The sequence below is a fragment of the Ylistrum balloti genome, unplaced genomic scaffold (genome assembly GCF_031769215.1).
Source record: "Ylistrum balloti isolate Yb309-2 unplaced genomic scaffold, AGI_CSIRO_Ybal_v1 Utg371196, whole genome shotgun sequence".
Taxonomy (NCBI): Eukaryota; Metazoa; Mollusca; class Bivalvia; order Pectinida; family Pectinidae; genus Ylistrum; species Ylistrum balloti.
The window spans coordinates 1100604-1125413 of record NW_026782651.1 but is presented as its reverse complement, the minus strand read 5'-3'; the positions used below and the strand labels follow the sequence as shown (position 1 = coordinate 1125413).

At 36.0% G+C, this 24810-nt stretch overlaps 1 protein-coding gene across 2 annotated transcripts; it reads left to right on the top strand.

Annotated features, from left to right (window-relative positions):
- The first annotated feature begins 609 nt into the window (after positions 1-609).
- Positions 610-24810, top strand: LOC132561390 (uncharacterized). Of its 2 annotated transcripts, none has more exons than XM_060226115.1 (18): positions 610-697; positions 1681-1854; positions 2871-3046; positions 3413-3771; positions 4142-4245; positions 4672-4809; positions 5817-5959; positions 6630-9954; positions 10495-10744; positions 15223-15401; positions 17860-18067; positions 19137-19207; positions 19914-20078; positions 21841-22035; positions 22272-22439; positions 22972-23088; positions 23276-23368; positions 23690-24810. In XM_060226115.1, the coding sequence occupies exons 2-18, from the start codon at positions 1720-1722 to the stop codon at positions 23804-23806; spliced, it is 5943 nt and encodes a 1980-aa protein (XP_060082098.1). In that variant the 5' UTR covers positions 610-697; positions 1681-1719; the 3' UTR covers positions 23807-24810. The 2 variants fall into 2 exon arrangements, with proteins under 2 accessions (XP_060082098.1, XP_060082097.1); XM_060226114.1 differs by having other exon boundaries at positions 6630-10128.

Below are 24810 nucleotides of genomic sequence, written 5' to 3'. Positions count from 1 at the left end.
CAGAGGACTTGATTCTCCTTATAATTATATAAACAATACATATGTATCAAACAAGCCAAATGTTGTGGTATGCATCGATAACTGATTCCAGAATGAAATTCGCACGAAAAACTCAAGCGGAATATGAAGGAACAATAAATTTAAGTTAGAGTGTCTCCATTCATACTGAAAAAAAAAACCCGAAAAAAAACCACGCACTTCATTAGCATACACTTTCTGAACCTAACATGACAATATTCATTTAGTTTTGCAATATTTCATAAGCTGAAAAGGGAGGGAAGAATGTGTCGGAGCTGAAACGTATACGAGTAAGGAGAATCTCTGGTCAGGCGAACTAGATACGGCGTATTATATGAAATAGACTATAAGTTTCCTAAATTCCTGATAATTTATGCATAGACATAAATTCATACGCATTGACGCAACATGGTATAAGTCGGAAATAAATGGTATGAAGGTGATAGCTTTCATAGTACTTTTGTATAATATCTATGTATATAAACATCCTCTAGAACTTTTGTTGCCAACAGCAAAACAAAAAATGTGGATGTCAAACTTTATATTTGGATTACGTTTCGCAGCGGATGACTTGAAGAGAACAGCTTTAGGTCAACCATGACTTCAACGAAACTTGATGTTTGGCATCAATGTTTTTGTTTATTTTCTGCATTTTGCATTATCTGATGATCCTTAGAAGGTACGTTCTAGATTGTTAAAGCGGTCTTTGCATATTGTAGTTGTGTTTGGGTATGTGATATTGTTAGGAATCTTCAGAGGCTAGGAATTACTGCTGTCATAGACCATATACGAAGCCGAAGGTCGATTTTGGCCTTGCTTCGATGAAACTTTATTGGAAACATTCATAATTTTGATGGTATTGTCAAGCATGGTTACGTCCTTGTTGATGTATTCAGTTTATTTTGATGTTGTTGATGTGAAGGAGGTAGCAATGTGAATCGTGAAACAACAAAACGTGCCAAATGCTTCGCACGTCGGCATACAGACGTCTGTTTGTCGGCCATGTTGTGTATTCTCCGTGTACGCTTCCTGTTTTGACATAAACATATCACCACTATAATAACTACAAGCCGAAGAAATCCCGAATTGACATTCGATGTATTTTAATTTGAATGCTTTTGACAAGATATGTTGTTGCTTGCTAGGAAATTGTTGATTAGCATTGAAATATTGCATTAATCAGTCGGAACATACAAGTCAATAGGCCCTAGGGGTCACAACACAACGTCTAACGGAACTACTTTTGTGAAGGTCGATCATGCATGACGATTGATAGACCATGCACTATAATTGGATTGTTTCGTGTTAATTTCACGATTTTGTACGTTAACGCTTCGAAAGGGTGTAGCCTTGTTGTCATTTCGTAAATGCATCACCAGTGACATGTAAATCATTGTTGTCACGCAACTTCTTCGTTTATTTCGACAGGACGAGAAAATGAACGAAGTCACGTAGACAACTGAATTTGTCCCTTCTATAATGAATCGGAAACTATCAGCTATATAGGTCTCCGATAATTTGAAATAATCCTTTTCGATTTCTCATTATGCCTTTTAATATGCACATAAGGGTTGCAAATCCTTCTTACTTACTTCGTAACATACTATTTTTTCGACAAATAAAACTATCATGCCTGAAAAGAAATGGTACTTCAAATTTCAGGTTTCCTTGGGAGTGAAATAAGAGAGACCACTCGGCAATATGGAATCATCAAGTGGGGGGAGCAATACCCCAAAGATTATGGTTTTCAGGCCAACCATGGACGAATTTAAAGATATGGCAAAATATGTGTCCTACATGGAGTCCTGTGGGGCACACAAAGCTGGTGTAGCAAAGGTTGGTCATGTTGATTAATATCATGTTCAATACCAAAAATCTTACTGATCTCATAATTAAACATAATTGGGATACTTTCAACTAAATGCTGTTCCTGTATGTATAAACCAAAACTATGTCAGCAACACCATTGCAGAGAAAAAAATGACAGTGCTTACCAAACTTTTAAAATCATTACATGGCATTTAGTCTGGTAAACTGGGGAATTTAAAAGAAACTTTAACCAGACTGAAGAGCTTTTTATGCTTGTATATGCCATAAGTGAAAACTAAAATCACAAAATACAGATACATTGGGGCATGACTTTCAACCTTATTAGTCCTCGAAAGGAAACTGGAGGGGACTAAAGTTTTGCATTGTGTCAGTCCCTCCTTTAATTCTTTTATCTTGTTGGGGCCCTATCTTCCACACAACTTATCATAGGAACTCCATTCATGGGATATATATTAGCATTGGTGAGACGGTGTGTCATATATAGAAAATATGACATTGTGACCTACAATTGGACCTTTGACTAGAAAAGAAAATATCTGTTCAGACACTCAGGTCACTCAGACCTACATTTTGACCTTTGACTTGCAATAGAAAAACAAGAAAACATTTCTAGGCCTTTTCTTTTACTTTTAATTTCATGGAAACTTAATATTTGGGACATGGGTTCATCTTGCTAAGATGTTGTGTTATGTATAAAAAGTAGGTCATTGTGACCTACATATTAATTTCTGTAGGATTTTTTTTCTGATGAGTCCAGATTACTACTTCCAAAATTTTGATAAGACTAGTTACAGTGAGGTATAGCAGGATCTCAAACTTTTGATGTCCCACAGTGAAAGTATAAATCTGGAACTCAAATATTTTAGTCCCAGTATCAGTTGAATTCAAGACATGTTTGCCAATAGTACGTTAAATTGGAAAGTGAAATGTTGCAATCTTTGATTTGGATGCAGTATTAATATCTGAATGTCATTGTTGAATTTCTGTGGCAGTACCATATTTTCAATTTTTTTTTTTTTTAGGTTATACCACCACCAGAATGGGTTCCAAGAAGAGGGGGCTATGAGGACTTGGAAATGACCATACCAGCCCCCATCACTCAAGTTGTCACAGGATGTCAGGGTCTTTATCAACAGTACAATATACAGAAAAAACCGCTAACTATCAAAGAATTTGAGAAACTAGCAAATAGTGATAGGTAAATAGCAAAGATGTAGAATGATACATGTAATTAGAAAACTACAAATTCTTCAAAAGAAATCTGAAATTTAGCAAATTTGAGTTATTGTTCCAGTGAAAGAGTTTTGCCTTGTGTTAGAGCTGAGGGATTTGAAATCTAAAATCTAAATTTTTCCCTGCAATTATGAGGCTCAAGAGGCCAAATTGTAAAAGTTTAACTGTAACAACACATAGGAATTCTTTTTACGGTTGAAATATTCACCCCATCAGATGTAAATCTCATTTGTACAGTTTAAGTTGGCTTTTCAGATTAGAAATGTTTAAAAACGATAATGAATAAATCTGTTTGAATAGAAGAGTATTACAAAGAGCGTTCAATTTGTAGGTATCGAACTCCAAAGCACTTTGACTTTGATGAGCTGGAAAGAAAGTACTGGAAGAACATCACATTTGTAAATCCAATCTACGGTGCAGACATTTCTGGGAGCATCTATGATGATGATCAAGAGTACTGGAACATTAACAAGCTGGGTACAATTCTGGATTATGTGGCTGGTGACTATGGAATCAAAATAGAAGGGGTCAATACAGCCTATTTGTATTTTGGTATGTGGAAGACAACTTTTCCCTGGCATACAGAAGATATGGATTTGTATAGTATCAATTATCTACACTTTGGTGCCCCCAAGTCCTGGTATTCTGTACCTCCAGAGCATGGGAGACGACTGGAGAGACTGGCATCAGGTTTGGATATTTTACCTATTTTCTAGTATAAATTGATAACAATTTTTGGTAATGACTTTCCCAGTTGAGTATATCGGGTAAAAGTCTGATTTTTAGCTTACTTAGTCATACAAGGTGGACTGATCAAATAAATTTTTGTCCAGGGTCAGTCAACCTACAAGACAATTTCAATGTATGTTCATTGATCGGAGGCCAAAAATTGTCCATGATGCATTGTCATCTATCTGATACCAAATTAACTGATTAAAATGTCGGAGAAGTATTTCGAGCATTTTTGAATACAATTAGATACAATAGATTCATTCAGATTAAAAACAGATCAAAGTTCCAGGCATGTATACATTAAATGATATTATGACTTTTCCTGCAGGGTTTTTCCCTAGTAGCTCTCAGGCATGTCCCGCATTCCTACGCCACAAAATGACGCTTATATCACCAGCAATACTCAAACAGTATTCTATTCCATTTAATAAGGTTGGTAATTGCTTTCTGATTCTAACTACTGATGCTTACAATGGATATGTTGAAATCAAATAAAGTGAGTGGATTAAGTCTTAAAACAGACGATAACTGAATTGGCAGCCTTTATGTCATTGCTTGGGCTCTACAGGTAGCCATCAGATTGAATGAATGTTGTGTAAACAAAATTTGAATTTTGAGTACGGAGAAAATTAAGGAAAAAGTCTATGAAATGTTGGAAAAATTTGAAATAAATGCATTGTTGAGAACATTTTAAGTGAAAAGTTTGTTGTATTTTATTTATGTAGCTATTGATTAAAGTAATTTTTCACGGGTTACAGAAATCAGAAAGTTTAGACTTTCATGTACATTAACAATATATCTTGGTTCACAACATTGCCTAAAAGTATTGCTGCTAAATATATGTCTTGTGTATTGAAGATTACGCAGGAAGCTGGTGAATTCATGATAACCTTCCCATACGGTTATCATCAGGGATACAACCATGGCTTCAATTGTGCAGAGTCAACTAACTTTGCTACAGAGAGGTGGATAGAGTACGGAAAAAGATGTTTGCAGGTAATGTTGCCAGATTGTCATTTAAGAAAAACTTGATTGATAGATAAAAAAATGTTCTTGGATTAAACCAGTTTTGCTAGCTCATCTGAGTTAATACCACAGTGTTGTCTGTCAACAACTTGCCCTTAACCTTACAACCTATTGCATTTAATATAATTAGACTGAAAGCGTCCCCAGGTGGTGGTGATTCAAACAGGTGCAGATGTTGCCTCTCTGAGGGGTTTAGGCCAGGGATAAAAGGAGGAAATCTGATCATATTGCAATAAACAACTTCTTCTCTAGAACTATGCACTGGATTTCACTCATATTTGCTTGGAATCTTTCACAGGAGGTGGAGATTCAGAATTGTACAAATGGAAGGGCTAATTCTTCTGGAGGGCTTTAGAGCAGGATCAAAAATAGGAAATTTAATCAATCTTTAAAATCCTTCATATTCAGCAGGAATGACTATATATATATAATTTGAGAAAATTTGGTTGAAAACATCCTTGGGTGAAGTGGAAGAAGTATTTTATAAACAGTCGGGCCAGCTCTCAAATTTTGTTTCCTACGTAAGTTAATCTTTGTCTTTATTTGTGCTTTGCACATTTTAGGACTGATCTTTAAAACATGGCTGGTAGGCAATTATTGCTAGATCTTGAGGAATTTTCAAAGTTCATGTAATTGAGACCAAAAATAGAAGAATGAAAAGAAAAAGATGGAGAAGGCGTTTAGAAAAATAAATATCAGATGATGGTGTGTGCCAAGATCCCTTCAGGAAATATTGTATAAACTGTGGGTCAGAATCTGCAACCTCCTCCCTTCCCTCCCTCCCTCCCCATCCCACCCCATCCCACCCTACCATCGAGGCCAGAGGAGTGGGTCTCAATAGTAGTAAATATGGATTTCAATCTTTATGATACTTTTATATCTTTTTGTTTAAGTGAGGCAGTTTCAGCTAAACGAAATGAGATGAGCAATATGCCTCTTTGTGTTGTGGGTTGATGAACTTATAACTTGTTTTTCAGTGTAAGTGTCGTAAAGACGGTGTGAAAATCAGTATGGACACCTTTGTGATGAGATTCCAGCCAGAGCGCTATGCTTTATGGAAAGAAGGAAAAGACATAGCTCCCCACCCAGAAGATGACCAGAGCAAGCTCTACAAGCACAGGTACATACAAATGAATTAATCCTTGGGCTATTAATTGTTTATTAAGAAGTAAGGTTTGCAAGTTGAAAAAAAAATTGGCATAATTGTAGTTTCACATTTTCCTGTGAGGAGAGGGTAAATTTTAAGTTTATTAACTCACTATTTTAAAGTTATTTCAATTACTAATTATGTTTACTATGTTAATTATTATGGTTACTACATATCAGAACATGTCTGATATCATGTATCAGAAGAAGGTTGTTCTTACCTACATTTTAAACTTTGGCTTTGTGTCGTGTATAAAAAGTGGGTCATTGTGACCTACAATTTGACCCGGATCAACGAAAAAGTTTGTGCAAGCTCTATCTCCTTAACTGCTTGTGACTGGAACTTGATACTTGAGGTATGGGTTGACCTTGGTGAGGCATTGGAACACTCTAACCTACATCTTCACCTTAGACCTATATGAAACAAAAAAAATTGTTTGGGCTCTTTCTCCTACACAACTAGTCACTGGAACTACATACTTGATATATAGTTTACTTGGTAAAGGTGTGTGTCAGTGAGGGATTGTGATTTGCTGAATTATTTTGTTTCAAGTGATAATTAATTTGTAGTAAAAATGCTTTTCCGACAAGTTTCATTTGACTACAGTGCAGTAGAATAAAATTTTCTATTTTTGTACTTTTAGGGACAAAAACATTGCAAATAACTCGGGCACAGTGTCAAAAAGACATCCAATTTCCAAGTCCACATCTCCAAAGAAAAAAGAAAGTGTGAAAGAGGAAAAGGAAGAGTCGGATACTTCTAAAGAGAAAATCAACAAAGAAGAGGCGAACAGTAATGAAAGTTGTGTGGAAGGAGAAATGGATGAACAAGGTGAAAAGGGCAATGAACAAGTGGATAAGGATGATGAACAAAGTAGGGATAGTACGTCTGATGAGAAAGGTAGCAATTCTGACAGTTCAAAAAAGAAAATTTCAATGTACTTGAAGGATGTGCAGAAGGCCACTGCACCTGCTAAAAAAGTTGCCCCTAGCTCATTTCAAGCAGCATTTGAGTCACTTGTTACAAACAATACAACATTTCCAAAGCCGCCAGTTAATATTGTTGATGGTGTCCCAGTTAAATTGAAACAACGAAAGCGAAAATCAGAGGAAGACAAAGTTATGAAAAAAGTGAAGGAATTCTGTCCAATGGAAAAAACAAAGGAATTCCTACCAACTGAAAGAGGTGATGCTCCTATGTCAAATTCAGAATCAACTGGTTCTGAGAAGGTGATAATGCAGAACGGAGAGACAAAGCAACAGATTGTAGTAGTCCCCAAGAAGAAATCCAGGAAAGATGGACATTCCCCACCAAAACGTAAAAAACAAGTTCAACATCCACACTCTGCTTACCCATTCCTACCTCTTAACCACCCTTCATCTACTTCTATGACAAAGGGTATAAAGGATGAGTCTGATTTTAACAGATTGAACTTTTTGATGCCAACTATTAGATGGATTAAACAACAACAGATGTTACAGAACTGCAGCAACAAAGTCATGGGATATACCAGTGGGAAAAGTGAAGAAATACCTTTTGCCCATTCCTCTGGTGTTTCATTTGAGGACTTATTGGCAGCTCAAAACAGAGACATTAAGTGTGAATCTCATGTCTTATCACATTCGAAAGGAAACCCAGTAAAAGCACATGGATCATTGCTCCATAATTATTCACATCCTGGTACTATAGTACCCCCTAACACATCAATGACTGTTAATGTAGCTACTTTGTCATCTGAGATTAAAGAGGAAACAGACACAGAATCAGCTCTGGACTTATCAGTTGCTACGACTACAAATACTGTGACATCTTCAGAATCTTTAAAGATTAGTCAGAGTACTGCTTCTCCAGTAAGAAAACAAATAGCAGCACACTTGTCTGGTTCTAAGAGCCTGCCTCCTTCTAATTCAGTTGAAAAACCAGTGGCAGGACCATCAACTACCAGTTCCCACATAGATTCTCAGGCTGTTTGGCCGACACCAGAACAGCTCAAACAAAGTATCAAACTCACTGGACCTCAGCACAATCTATTTAACAGTTTTAATCAGGCTTTTGAGTTAGCACAAAGCATGTTGAACAAGAAGCGAGATGGACAAGAGCAGACTAAGGCTAGTGAAACTTCACATGTATTATTGTCTTCAGCTGATGCAAATCCACTTCAGCCTTCAGTTCAAAATCCTTCAATTTTGAAACAGGAAACTGGCTTTGATAAAACTTCTCCAAGAAAACCTTCTACTGGTGATAATAGAAGTTCTCCTGGCCATTCTCAGTCATCTCCAACAGGTGGAGTGCATTCATTGACCTTTTCAAAATTAGTTAGCCAAAGTCAAAAGGAACAGAAGAAGTTATCAGCTGAGTCACCCAAGCCACAGACAAGTCTGTTGCAGCATAAACCTTTGTTAACCTCACCTACTCAAGGGTCAGTATTTGATAATTCTTTGAACCCATCAACAACATGTCTATCACGTCCTCTTGGAACCAGTGCAGAATCACTTAGTCGTCATTCATCTCCCTCACATGCCATTGGCAGTCCAAATATGTACACTCCTTTGTCAAGTATTGCTCAACATTCACAGCAACAGAATCTTCTTCTCCAGTCAGCCAATCAACAACAGCAGACTTTTTTAGTCAATATACCTGTGATGCAAACGCCGCAGCCTACTGGTGGTATTACTGGCACTCAGTCTACAACTACCACTACTAGGGCTTCACAGGTTCTCCCTCACGCATGCGGCCAAGCTGTAGAAACAGTTGATCGTGGGGGAAAATCTAATGATAAGTTAACAGTCAGTCAGATTCTCAAGGGTAGTAAAAAAGCAGCAAAGCCTATCCTTCCTAATAAAATTATTGTGAGTAGTGCACTGGGAGGCAGCCAGCTTATCCAGGTTGGACAACAAACAGTCAGTATTCCAAAAGGCAACTCACAGGCAACTAAGACAGTCAATGTTGTCAATATGATGCCGACGTCCAGTACAGGAGGTGTTTCTCTGCTTTTGTCACCAAAGTCAGGAACAAGTGGAAAAGTACAGATGCCAGGAGTGGTGTCCCGACAGGTGATTACCACAGGACTGTCTACATCAGTGCCAGGTCAGGTTTTCACAAGAACCTTGCCTACAGCTGCCTCGTACCAGGTCATTAGTCCAACACTTTCTGCATCTACCCAAAAACAAAACACCACAGCCCCACCACGTCCTGTGATAACAAATGTTGTGGGGCAATCACAGATAACGGTACCCATAATACAGTCCCCTACAGCTTCTTCTGTTGTAGCAAGAGCTACACCTGCTGTCTGTCAGGTGACCTCAACTGGTAGTGTTGGTGGTGTTCTTAAGACAGTAGTAGGAACTGTTAGTGATCCAACAAATATTCGACCAACATTGCTTGCACAGAAAACTAAAATATTGCCGCAGTTTGGAGGACAACCAAGATTTGGGACAACTCAATTTCTGTTACAAGGTGTCACTCAAATACATCCAACACAAAAAGTGTTTCAAGTTGACCCAAAGTCTCCTCATAACTTTAAAACTGTAGTATCATCCCCATCTTCATTGGCCACATCCACCACTATGTCTATTCCAAGCAGCTTGCTGTCCCCTGTTGTATCTACATCTTGTCTGTCCACGCTAGATTCGTCCCTTACTGTGCTAACAAACACGGATGCTCTGTCAGTCCACAATTACAGTGACAGTGGTCTCAAATCTGCCCAGCAGGACACTGACCAATCATTTGGCACTATTGTCAGTCCAAACAAGGTGCTACAGCTTGTACCTCAGCCTATTGTGCCAATATCTCAGGCCTCCTCAGTGGCCAATACTACTGTACTTGCCCAGAAAGGCAAGCATAAACCAGACGCTGTGTCCAAGGACACCTCTGAATCTCCAACCAAAGTACAAGTCATTGATAAGGAGAGTGGGAGTGGCTCAGATGAAAACTTTTCACCCAAAGAGAAGAAAAATTCAGGAAACAAAGTAAGTGTGCAGTCCCCTTCAAAGCATGCTAACTTTTACAAAATGGTTGGATCAAGTCCCGATGTCAATCAAACAGTGATACAAACTACAAGTTATAGTGCTTTCTCTGGAAATTCTGAGAAATGTAAAAAGCCGAAGTCCAGGAAGACCGATTCTACAAATAAAAACCAACAGGCAAGTATTTGTAGAAACTTTCAGTCTTCTTAAACTTTTCATTTGGAAAGCATTGCTAGCAATTCCAGAATTCTTCACAAGTTATTTAACCTGTTTTAAGTACATGCATCTTGTACCCCTGTCACTTTAAAGTAACAGGACAATTAAAAAACACAGCCAGATAATACAACCAAAGTTAAAGATTATGATTCAATTGTATAGGATGAAAGAATTTAGTGTATCGCACAATGAAAATATTTCATATAATTGATCTATTTAAATGTTAAAACCTTTTATGTTGTAAATTGGGTATGTTAATTGATTTCAGCTTAATGATCTATTCTTTAGGTTTGTATGTTTTTTTTGTTTTTGTTTTTTATGGTGTAGACTAATAAGAAGAGAAAATCTCCCTTAAAGCCAAGCCTGGGAGATGGTCATGAGGAAAAAGTGAGGAAAATGTCCACTACAAAGAAAAAAAAGGAAAACTTGTTGACTGTAGACAGCAATGGAACTTTGTCACCATCTGAGGAAAAGAAATCCAAAGTAAACAAGAGTGTTAAATGTCGACATCCAAGTAAAGGAGAGACAGTCAGAGCTAAGACTAAGAAGGACGTAGAGAACAAGAAAGAGGTCAAAGGTATCACTGTTTAAGTTAACATCATTTGAATAAACAACCAATGGGTAAATACCATATTTGCCATATTTGTTCCTTGAAGTGCATTGCCCCTGCAGAGGTATTGAAAGTATATTAGCACCCCTACAAGATTTAGCACAACTTCTAAATGAATTATATTTTATAATCATAATCTGCCAGCTTTAGGAAAGCTTTAGGAAAGCTGGCACATTCTAACCTTTTCTTCTGCCATTGGCAGCGAGTTTAAGGATACCTGCCTTGCTTATATATAAGAAAAGTACCTTTTCTATTTACAAGCACATTACGTCACTACCCGCAATTCCTCTGCTTCATTTCCAGGATGAATACCCACATATACAAGAGTATGGCTATAGTTTTTCAATCAAAATTTATTTCGTTTTTACATGTTTTTTTTTTGTAGCAAATGTTAGCGGGCAGTATTTTTGTCTATTATTAGTTGTGTGATATAAATTGAAACATCGGAAAGGTCTCGCAGACTATTTTTAAATTGAAAGAATTAATAAAGGTGACATTGGTCATGCTGTAGAACTTTGGGAAAAAAAGACATGTTATGAATTTAAAGTAAGATTCAGTCATATTGGTATAGAGAGAGATCACTTAGTTATTGACAGATGCATTAAAAGTTTAACTATGGATGTGGATGTTTTCTACTTAATGTTAATTCAGAGAGAAAACTTGTATAATCCTATTTAAAGTAAACATAACTTAAAGGGATGATAAATGTACAGTACCATGTAAAACACATTTTTTTGTTTCTACCTCTGGTAGTACTTCGATGAAATTATATTCTTTGTTGTCCTATTAAGGACATTTTTAACTTGATATTTTACTGAATGTGTTTATAGTACAAACTGTTGGATTATAATGGTGCACTGCAGTGCACTGAAAAAAGTGATATATTCCTTTGGTGAATGCTAATGACTCGGCTGTCTCTCATATAATCTGTTAATCAGTTCTCCGTAACAAAACCTGGAATATACAACCATCCTGACACATTATAGTTTCTGTTTTCACATACAGTTTACTGTTAATTGGACTTGGTTAATTGTTCTATGTGAATTTTTTGTTCAGCTCAGTGTTGAGGTTTGTTCCCTTCATAGTATTTAAGCTGTCATAACAAAATCTGTAACATATTTATATCTATATGTGGTCATTCCAACACATATTTCAGATTCTGATTTTTAGATACAGTTAAGTGTTAATTGGACACAAGTATTTAAGCTGTCCTTCACATTATCAAACTTTAAATGAATTATTACTATAAGTTATGGCAGAAACAAATGCTCTCCATAATTGAAAGTGTCTTAAGGTGCTGTACGAAAATTGTAAGTTACATGTCCCCAGGGTCTTGTCATGAGAGGGTTAAATGTAGTAAGATTTCAAGACAATGTTTTTTGTATAATATGTAATTTCCAATGTAAAAATTCAATTAGGTTATTGATATGGGTTGGCAGTCTTATGTTATACACATAAACATTTGCATTTCATATAATTCAGATTTCTTTTATTTGTTGACAAGATGAATTTGATGACAGGTAACAACAGCAAAAAGAGGAGTTTAATTTCCATAGAATTCAAGTGACTCTTAAGGTCAGTTGGCCTCTTGTTACTGAAGTTGTCGTGTTGTATAGAAATATTTTGTATGTTGGGTAGTTAGCAGTCAGTTGGCCTCTTGTTACTGAAGTTGTCGTGTTGTATAGAAATATTTTATATGTTGGGTAGTTAGCAGTCAGTTGGCCTCTTGTTACTGAAGTTGTCGTGTTGTATAGAAATATTTTATATGTTGGGTAGTTACCGGTCAGTTGGCCTCTTGTTACTGAAGTTGTCGTGTTGTATAGAAATATTTTATATGTTGGGTAGTTAGCAGTCAGTTGGCCTCTTGTTACTGAAGTTGTTGTGTTGTATAGAAATATTTTATATGTTGGGTAGTTACCGGTCAGTTGGCCTCTTGTTACTGAAGTTGTCGTGTTGTATAGAAATATTTTATATGTTGGGTAGTTAGCAGTCAGTTGGCCTCTTGTTACTGAAGTTGTCGTGTTGTATAGAAATATTTTATATGTTGGGTAGTTACCGGTCAGTTGGCCTCTTGTTACTGAAGTTGTCGTGTTGTATAGAAATATTTTATATGTTGGGTAGTTAGCAGTCAGTTGGCCTCTTGTTACTGAAGTTGTTGTAGTGTATAGAAATATTTTATATGTTGGGTAGTTACCGGTCAGTTGGCCTCTTGTTACTGAAGTTGTCGTGTTGTATAGAAATATTTTATATGTTGGGTAGTTACCGGTCAGTTGGCCTCTTGTTGCTGAAGTTGTCGTGTTGTATAGAAATATTTTATGTTGGGTAGTTACAAGTCAGTTGGCCTCTTGTTGCTGAAGTTGTCGTGTTGTATAGAAATATTTTATATGTTGGGTAGTTACCGGTCAGTTGGCCTCTTGTTACTGAAGTTGTCGTGTTGTATAGAAATATTTTATATGTTGGGTAGTTAGCAGTCAGTTGGCCTCTTGTTACTGAAGTTGTCGTGTTGTATAGAAATATTTTATATGTTGGGTAGTTACCGGTCAGTTGGCCTCTTGTTACTGAAGTTGTCGTGTTGTATAGAAATATTTTATATGTTGGGTAGTTACCGGTCAGTTGGCCTCTTGTTACTGAAGTTGTTGTAGTGTATAGAAATATTTTATATGTTGGGTAGTTACCGGTCAGTTGGCCTCTTGTTACTGAAGTTGTCGTGTTGTATAGAAATATTTTATATGTTGGGCAGTTAGCAGTCAGTTGGCCTCTTGTTACTGAAGTTGTTGTAGTGTATAGAAATATTTTATATGTTGGGCAGTTAGCAGTCAGTTGGCCTCTTGTTACTGAAGTTGTCGTGTTGTATAGAAATATTTTATATGTTGGGCAGTTAGCAGTCAGTTGGCCTCTTGTTACTGAAGTTGTCGTGTTGTATAGAAATATTTTATATGTTGGGTAGTTACCGGTCAGTTGGCCTCTTGTTACTGAAGTTGTCGTGTTGTATAGAAATATTTTGTATGTTGGGTAGTTACCGGTCAGTTGGCCTCTTGTTACTGAAGTTGTCGTGTTGTATAGAAATATTTTATATGTTGGGTAGTTACCGGTCAGTTGGCCTCTTGTTACTGAAGTTGTCGTGTTGTATAGAAATATTTTATATGTTGGGTAGTTACCGGTCAGTTGGCCTCTTGTTACTGAAGTTGTCGTGTTGTATAGAAATATTTTGTATGTTGGGTAGTTAGCAGTCAGTTGGCCTCTTGTTACTGAAGTTGTTGTAGTGTATAGAAATATTTTATATGTTGGGTAGTTAGCAGTCAGTTGGCCTATTGTTACTGAAGTTGTTGTAGTGTATAGAAATATTTTATATGTTGGGTAGTTACCGGTCAGTTGGCCTCTTGTTACTGAAGTTGTCGTGTTGTATAGAAATATTTTATATGTTGGGTAGTTACCGGTCAGTTGGCCTCTTGTTACTGAAGTTGTCGTGTTGTATAGAAATATTTTGTATGTTGGGTAGTTAGCAGTCAGTTGGCCTCTTGTTACTGAAGTTGTTGTAGTGTATAGAAATATTTTATATGTTGGGTAGTTACCGGTCAGTTGGCCTATTGTTACTGAAGTTGTCGTGTTGTATAGAAATATTTTATATGTTGGGTAGTTACCGGTCAGTTGGCCTCTTGTTACTGAAGTTGTCGTGTTGTATAGAAATATTTTATATGTTGGGTAGTTACCGGTCAGTTGGCCTCTTGTTACTGAAGTTGTTGTAGTGTATAGAAATATTTTATATGTTGGGTAGTTAGCAGTCAGTTGGCCTATTGTTACTGAAGTTGTTGTAGTGTATAGAAATATTTTATATGTTGGGTAGTTACCGGTCAGTTGGCCTCTTGTTACTGAAGTTGTCGTGTTGTATAGAAATATTTTATATGTTGGGTAGTTACCGGTCAGTTGGCCTCTTGTTACTGAAGTTGTCGTGTTGTATAGAAATATTTTATATGTTGGGTAGTTAGCAGTCAGTTGGCCTCTTGTTACTGAAGTTGTCGTGTTGTATAGAAATATTTTATATGTTGGGTAGTTACCGGTCAGTTGGCCTCTTGTTACTGAAGTTGTCGTGTTGTATAGAAATATTTTGTATGTTGGGTAGTTAGCAGTCAGTTGGCCTCTTGTTACTGAAGTTGTCGTGTTGTATAAAAATATTTTGTATGTTGGGTAGTTAGCAGTCAGTTGGCCTCTTGTTACTGAAGTTATCGTGTTGTATAGAAATATTTTATATGTTGGGTAGTTACCGGTCAGTTGGCCTCTTGTTACTGAAGTTATCGTGTTGTATAGAAATATTTTATATGTTGGGTAGTTATCATAGTGATTGTAATTTGGGCAAAGGTGTATCAATACAGCCTAGTTAACAGTAAACTTTACAATATTGGTATTGAATGATGTTATTAAGATTTGTTTCCCCTCCACTTTTGCAGAGGAACCAAATGAAAGTATTGAGATTCCAGATGCTATTATGACAGAACAGTGGGCACAACCTATCAAGGACCTCTGGCAGCACCTGCCATTTGACTTTGAGGCAGAGAAAAAGTTCAATCAAAGTCTGGCCAGCAGGGAGCCTCATTGTGTTGTCTGTGCTCTGTTCAAACCTTTTATGGTAAGAGCTATTCATTATGTTTGTATTTTTGATTGATCTAGATAGATTGGTTAATCTTATGTAGTGAGAGCTAATCAGTATATTTGTATTTTAGATTGGTGTAGAAAGATTGGTTAACCTTTCATGATAAGAGTTATTCAGTATATTTGTATTTTAGATTGGTGTAGAGAGATTGGTTTACCTTATATGGTAAGAGTTATTCAGTATATTTGTATTTTAGATTGGTGTAGAGAGATTGGTTTACCTTATTTTGTTAGAGTTATTCAGTATATTTGTATTTTAGATTGGTGTAGAGAGATTGGTTTACCTTATATGGTAAGAGTTATTCAGTATATTTGTATTTTAGATTGGTGTAGAGAGATTGGTTTACCTTATATGGTAAGAGTTATTCAGTATATTTGTATTTTAGATTGGTGTAGAGAGATTGGTTTACCTTATATGGTAAGAGATTAGTTAACCTTATATGGTAAGAGGTATTCAGTATGTTTGTATAGATTGGTGTAGAGAGATTGGTTATCCTTATATGGTAAGAGGTATTCAGTATGTTTGTATTTTAGATTGATGTAGAGAGATTGGTTTACCTTATATGGTAAGAGTTATTCAGTATATTTGTATTTTAGATTGATGTAGAGAGATTGGTTTACCTTATATGGTAAGAGTTATTCAGTATATTTGTATTATAGATTGGTGTAGAGAGATTGGTTTACCTTATATGGTAAGAGATTAGTTAACCTTATATGGTAAGAGGTATTCAGTATGTTTGTATAGATTGGTGTAGAGAGATTGGTTTACCTTATATGGTAAGAGATTAGTTAACCTTATATGGTAAGAGGTATTCAGTATGTTTGTATAGATTGGTGTAGAGAGATTGGTTATCCTTATATGGTAAGAGGTATTAGGTATGTTTGTATTCTAGATTGGAGTAGAGAGAGATTGGTTTACCTTATATGGTAAGAGTTATTCAGTATGTTTGTATTTTAGATTGGTGTAGAGAGATTGGTTATCCTTATATGGTAAGAGATATTCAGTATGTTTGTATTCTAGATTAGAGAAATTGGTTAACCTTTTATGGTAAGAGGTATTCAGTATGTTTGTATTTTAGATTGGTGTAGAGAGATTGGTTTACCTTATATGGTAAGAGGTATTCAGTATGTTTGTATTTTAGATTGATGTAGAGAGATTGGTTTACCTTATATGGTAAGAGGTATTCAGTATATTTGTATTTTAGATTGGTGTAGAGAGATTGGTTTACCTTATATGGTAAGAGGTATTCAGTATGTTTGTATTTTAAATTGGTGTAGAGAGATTGGTTTACCTTATATGGTAAGAGATTAGTTAACCTTATATGGTAAGAGGTATTCAGTATGTTTGTATTTTAGATTGATGTAGAGAGATTGGTTTACCTTATATGGTAAGAGGTATTCAGTATATTTGTATTTTAGATTGGTGTAGAGAGATTGGTTTACCTTATATGGTAAGAGGTATTCAGTATGTTTGTATTATAGATTGATGTAGAGAGATTGGTTTACCTTATATGGTAAGAGGTATTCAGTATGTTTGTATTATAGATTGATGTAGAGAGATTGGTTTACCTTATATGGTAAGAGGTATTCAGTATGTTTGTATTATAGATTGATGTAGAGAGATTGGTTTACCTTATATGGTAAGAGGTATTCAGTATGTTTGTATTATAGATTGATGTAGAGAGATTGGTTTACCTTATATGGTAAGAGGTATTCAGTATGTTTGTATTTTAGATTGATGTAGAGAGATTGGTTTACCTTATATGGTAAGAGGTATTCAGTATATTTGTATTTTAGATTGATGTAGAGAGATTGGTTTACCTTATATGGTAAGAGATTAGTTAACCTTATATGGTTAGAGGTATTCAGTATGTTTGTATTTTAGATTGGTGTAGAGAGATTGGTCATGGGATACTGCTCAGGAATAAATGGTTAAAAGGGAATGTAGACTTTGATGGTCAGTCCAGAATCCAGTATGGCTGCCATCATGAAAAACACATTTACATATTCCTTTGTTTCAGTGGTGAAATTGAGCATGAATTGTAGGAATGTTGAGACACCTAAATGAAGAGTGTTGCTTTTACTGTTAAAATACTTTTAGCTAATTTGATCATTTTATAACTTTAAAATACTTCTTAAGGAATGTTTGGATACTATCCGAGTTTGGTCTGAAGCATTTTAAGTAAAGGAGACTTTTGTATTAATGATTTTGCTGACCCTCTGGGGGCAGAGGGGTTGAGACCAATGGCAAAATACATTTAGAATTCCTTTTCTCAGTGTTTGGATAAAGCAATTGCAGTCAAAGACAAACAAACAATACAGGGCCTATTGGCCTCTTGATCTGTAATAAACATGATTATATGTAAATATTGCCCCTAGTCCCACTTTGTCTTGTTCCTTTGTCATATAACATTTAGCAATGAACAATTTTGCAGAAATTCTCTGATGATTGCTCCAATGCTGTTGTATTGAAGAAGAGTAATAAGAAGGACAAGGTGCGAAGGTCCCTGCCTATGATTCCTGAGATGTGCTTTGCTTGTAGTACTGACAACCCCCACCCACTTGGTCTCAACACTGTACTAGACAATGATGGCTTAAGTCCACTCCTTACCTGTGACCAGTGCAAGATCTGTGTTCATGCAAGTATGTACTACTGCCAACAAGAGTAATATTACAATGTATTTCTTGATACAGTGAATTGATGAAACGTTTTTAGGTCACCTGAGCCAAAGGCTCATGATGGTCTATTGCTGTTGATTTTTGTCTGAAGTGTCTTCTGTGGTGCATCATCTGTTTACAAGTCAAAACAAATAGTGATGAAACATGTTATTTTAAAAAGATAATTAAACAGGAGTGCTTAGTATGGTTCCTTTGTCAAAGAGTAGCTCTAGCAAAATTGCAAAATTCATTGTCTCTGGGTGTAGCATTTAGTCTCCAGATTGGGTCAGTTATTGAGCAGAGCAAAACTTCTGCAACAGCATTAAAATTCCAATGAGCTGGAACTTCATACAAAGGCACATACATTTTAAATTTTCATGAAAGATTTTAAAGGTTACTGAGTTAGACGTCATCAACACTTTTAAAGAAAGTGAAACTACCAATTTTGTCTGAAATCTCAATTTTGGTATAGGCATATGAATTCTTTGCTATTTGAACTCATTTGACTGTCAAGGCCCATAGACCATTCATTTGCCCACCATCATCAGATGGTGATCTATTCAAATCACCCATCTGTCCAAAAAAAAATTCTTATCACTAATTCTGGAGAAGTACTGGATGGATCTTTCTCAAATTCCAAACGTAGGTCTGCCTTGGTCCCGAAGTGTGCCTTTTCAATTTTGGGACTGATCAGAAAAAGAAAATGGTAGACAACAGATTTGACAATATAAGAAAATTGTAACTATTTCTGAAAAGAAATTTTAAAATTTAGAGCAAGAACAGAGGAAAGAATAAAAAAGAAGTGGAGAGATATAACTTTAAAAGCAAAAATAAAGACCAAACAATGTTGGAGCTAAGAACCCTCTTGGATTTCTGTATCTATGTTTTTTGTGTTTTCTATGTTTTTTTCACATATATATCAAATTTACTAATATCAATCAAAATCATGAGTTTTCTCATTTAATGATTTTTGATAAATTAAACAAGATTTTACGTGGTAAAGAAGGAGGGAAGTGGATATTAGAAATATGTTTAAACTTTCTTCCTGTTGTAGGTTGCTATGGAGTCACAGAGTTTCCAAAAAAATGGAAGTGTACTCGCTGTACCAAACAGATGTTTTCTGCAGTAAGTATCTTGCTGCTGACTAACTATTATGTGCCTGACTCAAGGATTTTATGATGTAGTCTTTTCTCAGTATTTTTAGCAAGCTCATAGCATATCGTTGCGTCTGTTATGCATTTGTAAACTCAGTATGAATTGCGTCTATTCACAAATTATAAAGGGATTTTGACCAACGTTGATCTGCAGCATCCTTGTGGCAAGAAACAAATTTTGTACAAAAAGTTCTTTAAGGTCCGAGAGAAGCGGGTCCGAAAGGGGAATTATACCAATCAGATCATCTGACGGTGGGCTATTAAAATCGCTCTGTGTCTGTAGTCCGTCGTCCATCCTAAACTATTTTTGTTATAGCTATTTCTTTAGAAGTGCTTGATGGATCACTTCCAAATTTCAGATGTAGGTTTCCCTTTGTCCCTAGTTGTGCCCAGTTAATTTTTGGTCTGATCAGAAAAACCAATAGGCCAAAAGGCAGCCATCTTTGATTTTGACTTTGAAAGTTTGTTATCACTATTTCTTAAGAAGTGCTGTATAGATCTTTCTCAAATTTCATGTATAGGTTCTCTTGGTCCCTAGTGATGCCCATTTAATTTTGGGACTGATCAGAAAAACAAAATTGGATTTGCCAATCAAAGATTGTTAATCCTATTTCTTAAATGGTACTGAATGGAGGTAAGTTATGATTGTCCTTATTGAGATGGTTTTTATTTTGTAGGAGTGCTGTCTGTGTTGTCAGAGAGGAGGTGCTCTCAAGCCTACATCTGATGGCAAATGGGCACACATTGTCTGTGCTTTGGCAATTCCAGAGGTGAAGTTTGAAAATATCCAGAAACGCGAGCCCATCAATGCCTATAAAATCACCAGTGAAAGATCAAAACTAGTGAGTATGGTGACAAAAATTTTTATGTTATACATATAATAAAGCTCTCAGGTGTCAGCCCATATGTAAGTTGAAGACTGTAGGTGGTGAAAGTGTGCTTAGCCAGTCTGTTTTTAAAAATTTGGGGGTGGGAAGGGAGTCGAATTTGTTGAAACCTTTTCTTTTAACAACTTCTGAACCAAAAGGTCTAGAAACTTGATATTATAATTGTAGCAAAAACACAGTTTGATTTATTAGCACAGACAAGAATTATGAATGATGTCAGTTGGAGAGATGGTCAATCATGCCCGACACTTTTCTGAGTACATGGCTGAAATCCCAATTCACTGCCAAGAATCATAATTAATCTTGAAGCGTGAAAGGCATCAACATGATGAATTTATACCACAAACAATAGGTAACTCATAGATATCTAATACAGGCATTTTAGCCTTGTCCCAGTTTTGTTAAATACATGTATGAAGACACATGGTGGCTCGATGCAATGTAAACTTGACCACTTTTTGGTTAAAATGGTGGTAGTGAGGTCATTTACGGTTAACTATCGGTCAGTAGTGAACTGCAAGAGGTGTTTATTGTAACATAAGAGGAAGAAATGGGAGTAAGTGCCCTTTACAGCAGGGTGGTTTATATATTGAGATAGTTAATAGATGTGATTTCTCTGTAGTTAGCTTCTGTGGAATTAAATATCTGATTGGCGTTTGTTCATTCCTAAATATTTGTTGACTTCCCTGAAAGGACTGTACACAAATCAGATAGGCTGAGCTACATACTGGCACTGTTGACTACCTGCCTGTCACTGGCATGATACCTTTGAGGGAGTTGTCAGCAAGGCATGAGAGTATACAAATACATTGCAGGAGAAGGGTTATCATTTCTCAGTCAGATTTTATAGTATCAAAATGTCCTACCAGTTACCTCTGAAGTCATCCAAGAAGGGCACTTGTACATGCATGAGCCCAAATGTTGCTTATTTTTGCCCTGTTCATCATCCTGTATAGGGGTCCTGTCTCCTCAAAACTAGACAACTGAGGAGCTCCTCTTAGCTAAAAATGCCGGAAACTTAACTGCAGCCATCCAGCCAGTTACCAACAGGAAATGGTAATTGGCCTCCAGCATGCCCTCACTTCTCTTGTATACTTGCTTCCTTCCCACAGAAATGGCAAGTCACAAGCAGCTTGGCAATACAACTTGGATCCTTGCCTAAAACTGCAATGGGCCACCTGCTGGTGTTCTAGGTGGATCACTGTGGGCAAACTCATGCTACTTACTTGGAACAAACTTATAGCATGTTCAAAACTTGGCTGAGGACATCTTGTGTTTTAGTGCCCAGCTGCATTCAAGTCTGGGTGCTATCCCTGCAAGATGGTGCCAAATCCAAGCTATCAGTGGGAAGCTTGGCTAAACAGCTTAATGTATAGCTGTCTCATCCTACAGGGATGATTGATCAACCTTATCAAATACTAGAATATAGAAGGGAACATTCTGTAATTTCAGTGCCATGATTTGTTTGATTTCATAAATTTTAGGTATTGGAATATTTAAAGATATCCTCAAGAATGTATGTCTATTCTGCACCAGGTCCAGTATTTCTTGAGCATTTAGACTTGTTGAGCAAGGTTATGCCAAATTCCTGAGGCACAATATGCTTCCAGCAAGATTTCTGCTCCTAGTAGACATATTTGTGATAACCCCTTGGAATATGAATAATTGATACAAAGTATGGTTCTGAGGTTTTGATCTGTAATGATATCACTTCCAGCGGTGCTATTACTGTAATCCCCTCCAGAACAGTGAGAAGACATTTGGAGTGTGTGTTCAGTGCTCACAGGGTCGCTGTACATCCTCCTTCCATGTGACATGTGCCTATGCTGCAGGGGTTGTGTATGAGACCAGTGACTGGCCATTTCCTGTTTACAACACCTGTTTACGACACAGCCACAAGGAAAAAGAAAAGGTGAGATGTGTTTATTGTGGAAGTTGAAGAGCACTACTTCCATATTCATTCCTATGAAAATTTGATCAGCTGATGTGTATCTTGTACCCCTATTATGAATTGTTGACTTATTCCTCATACTTTCAAAAGCAGTCATTTTCTATTATCAGATATCTAAATTTTATGTGAGGATCAAATCATACAGAATGAATGTTTTAAATATGAAATATACTGAAGTGAAGTTTATTCTGACTTAGGGTGAGAGGAAGCTGACTGAGCTGAAGAAGGGAGACAGGGTTTATGCCAAACATAAAAACACACGCTACTATGTTGTGGATGTGCTAAAAGTTACCAACCAAGTGTTTTACTCTGTGGATTTTGATGATGGCTCTTTCAGCGACGATCTCTTTCCAGAGGATATTGATGTAGGCATTCAGATATTACACAAGATTATTTGACTAATGTTGATAGTTGTCATTGTATACCTGATGGTATGTTAATTCCAAAGCTCTTCTTGTATGTGTCTAAAAAGAACAACTATGTGACCATTTTAGTGCTACAAACATGAATTGAACACCTTGCAGATGTAATATGGCCATCACTTTACAATAATGTTTTATTAATTTTGCCTGACAAAAACGTTCAAATGTGTTGTTTTGAACAGCACTTTGATTTCGATTTATTTAGAATAGTTACTGCCCTTTGTTATTTTCATTATCGTGATCTTGTCCAGATATCTCCTCTGTCAGTTTTCAATTGATTTTTCTGAAACTTAAATCGGCTTAATTATCAAATGTCTTGTCATTAAGAGCAAAAACAGAGAAGAGAAAAGAAGGGGAAAGATCCAACTGTCAAAGAGCATATAACAATCAAACAATGTAGGTGCCAAGATCCCTCTGGGATCTCTTGTTTTAGACACTGTTACATTTTTAAAAAGAATATGATTGGTATTAACAGGACCACAGAGTAGAGCTTGGACCCCCAGCTATAGGAACACATGTTCAGATCAAATGGACAGATGGAGACCTATATGGTGCTACATTTCGCGGAGCCAAAACATTGGTGATGTACACAGTAAGTTCTAGCTGTAGCTGTACTTATCAGGAATTATTGTCACACAGGGAGTTCATACAAGTCCTTTACAATAGAATTTGTCACTTTTAATTCTTCTATTGATACACAACTTTTTACTTGTTTTATTACAAATTAATAGATGGATGTGCTCTCGGTTGCTCCTGTTTAAAAAATAAATGTCTTTCAGGTCGAGTTTGCAGATGGTAACCATAGAGTGTTCAAGAGGGAAGAAGTTTGGTCTATGGATGAAGACTTACCTAAACATATTAAGGCACGAACGGTAAGGATTTTAGAAAAATGTAGTGAAGATGTATATAAATCCCATAGTTACAAATGCAATACGTGGTTATTTCCTGAGATAGCCAAGTATCTATCAAAGTAAGTTACCTTCCACAATATTTGATATCTGAACAAAATGTTAAGAATGAGAATTTGTCTGGTTTAGATTCTGCTGTTAATTGATATGCCATTCACAGATATGTTGTAGTTCCATGTCTCTTAATGATGGCTGGTAACCATTAGATATAAAGGACAGCTAGTTGTTCAGTATCTGCATTTCAATGAACCAATTTTTTTTATGCATGTTTTTGTTATTCTTCAGTCTGAGGCAACAGAAAGAAAATACAGCATTTTCTACACTGAAGAGATAAAAGCAGAAGTGGAAACTGAGGGAAAGCGACCTAAAGCAAAGATCTCATATTCAAAGCTGAATGGATAAGCAATGTTGTACTTGATTCTTGTCTGTAGAGGAGGAGTTCAATACTATGCAACACAGAAAGAATTTGGTGTACAGCCTGCTTTTAATGTGGATCTTAAATCATCACATGAAAGTAACACAAACAACTTATTGATATGTCTAGTGGCAGCTTTGTGCAAAGTTTTCGGACAATTTTTAAGACTGGAATATTTGCAATATTTATTTTAAAGACAATGATACTACATGTATTGCCATATTTCATTGCTTGTATTAAATGTATTTGAATTGACTATTACCCCAAAAACGTGGTTGTGTTTTAGATTGTGACTCTGTGGTACAGTGAGGTCCAACACAAAGTACTAGCAGGAAGAAGTCAGAACCTTTGTAAATCACCCATCAAAGTTTTAGGCCATTTAAATAAGGGGATTCAAAAATGGTTTTAATATGGTATAATATATTTTGTGAACTGGTCACACATTTTAAATTCTATACTAATACAAAAGGAGTATTTAATAATTTTCTGATGAATGTTGGTCAGACTATTTATTTGTGTTAGGAGGCAGTCAGCTAATGTTCTCATAATTATCTATAATTCAAAATGGGAAATATATGGCCGTGTAAATTAATAAATTTTGCAAATGTAATAAACAGAACTACGGTCACTCCCAGCTCAGTCTGTGATAGTGTATATAGGACAAAAATCATGTGTTTTGACCTACTGTACACATTTTAACTTTTTACAGTTAATTTGGTTTTCTTTACAATTCTTAAATGGCATTAAATGACCTTTTGGTAAGATTTTCCAGTAAAACTGAAATTTTCCCAAACACTAACAGATTTACAAAGACTTAATGTGTTTAGAATGAAAGGTGCAGACCTTGGTACCACTAGATATACAGACATGCCATGATGTTTGCACGAGAATGATTTAATAAGATAAACATACTGATACCTTATGAAAGTTCTTTACAGATAATTATTTAATTTGTGCATCATTTTTGCATGGATTAAATTATTTCTAGAAA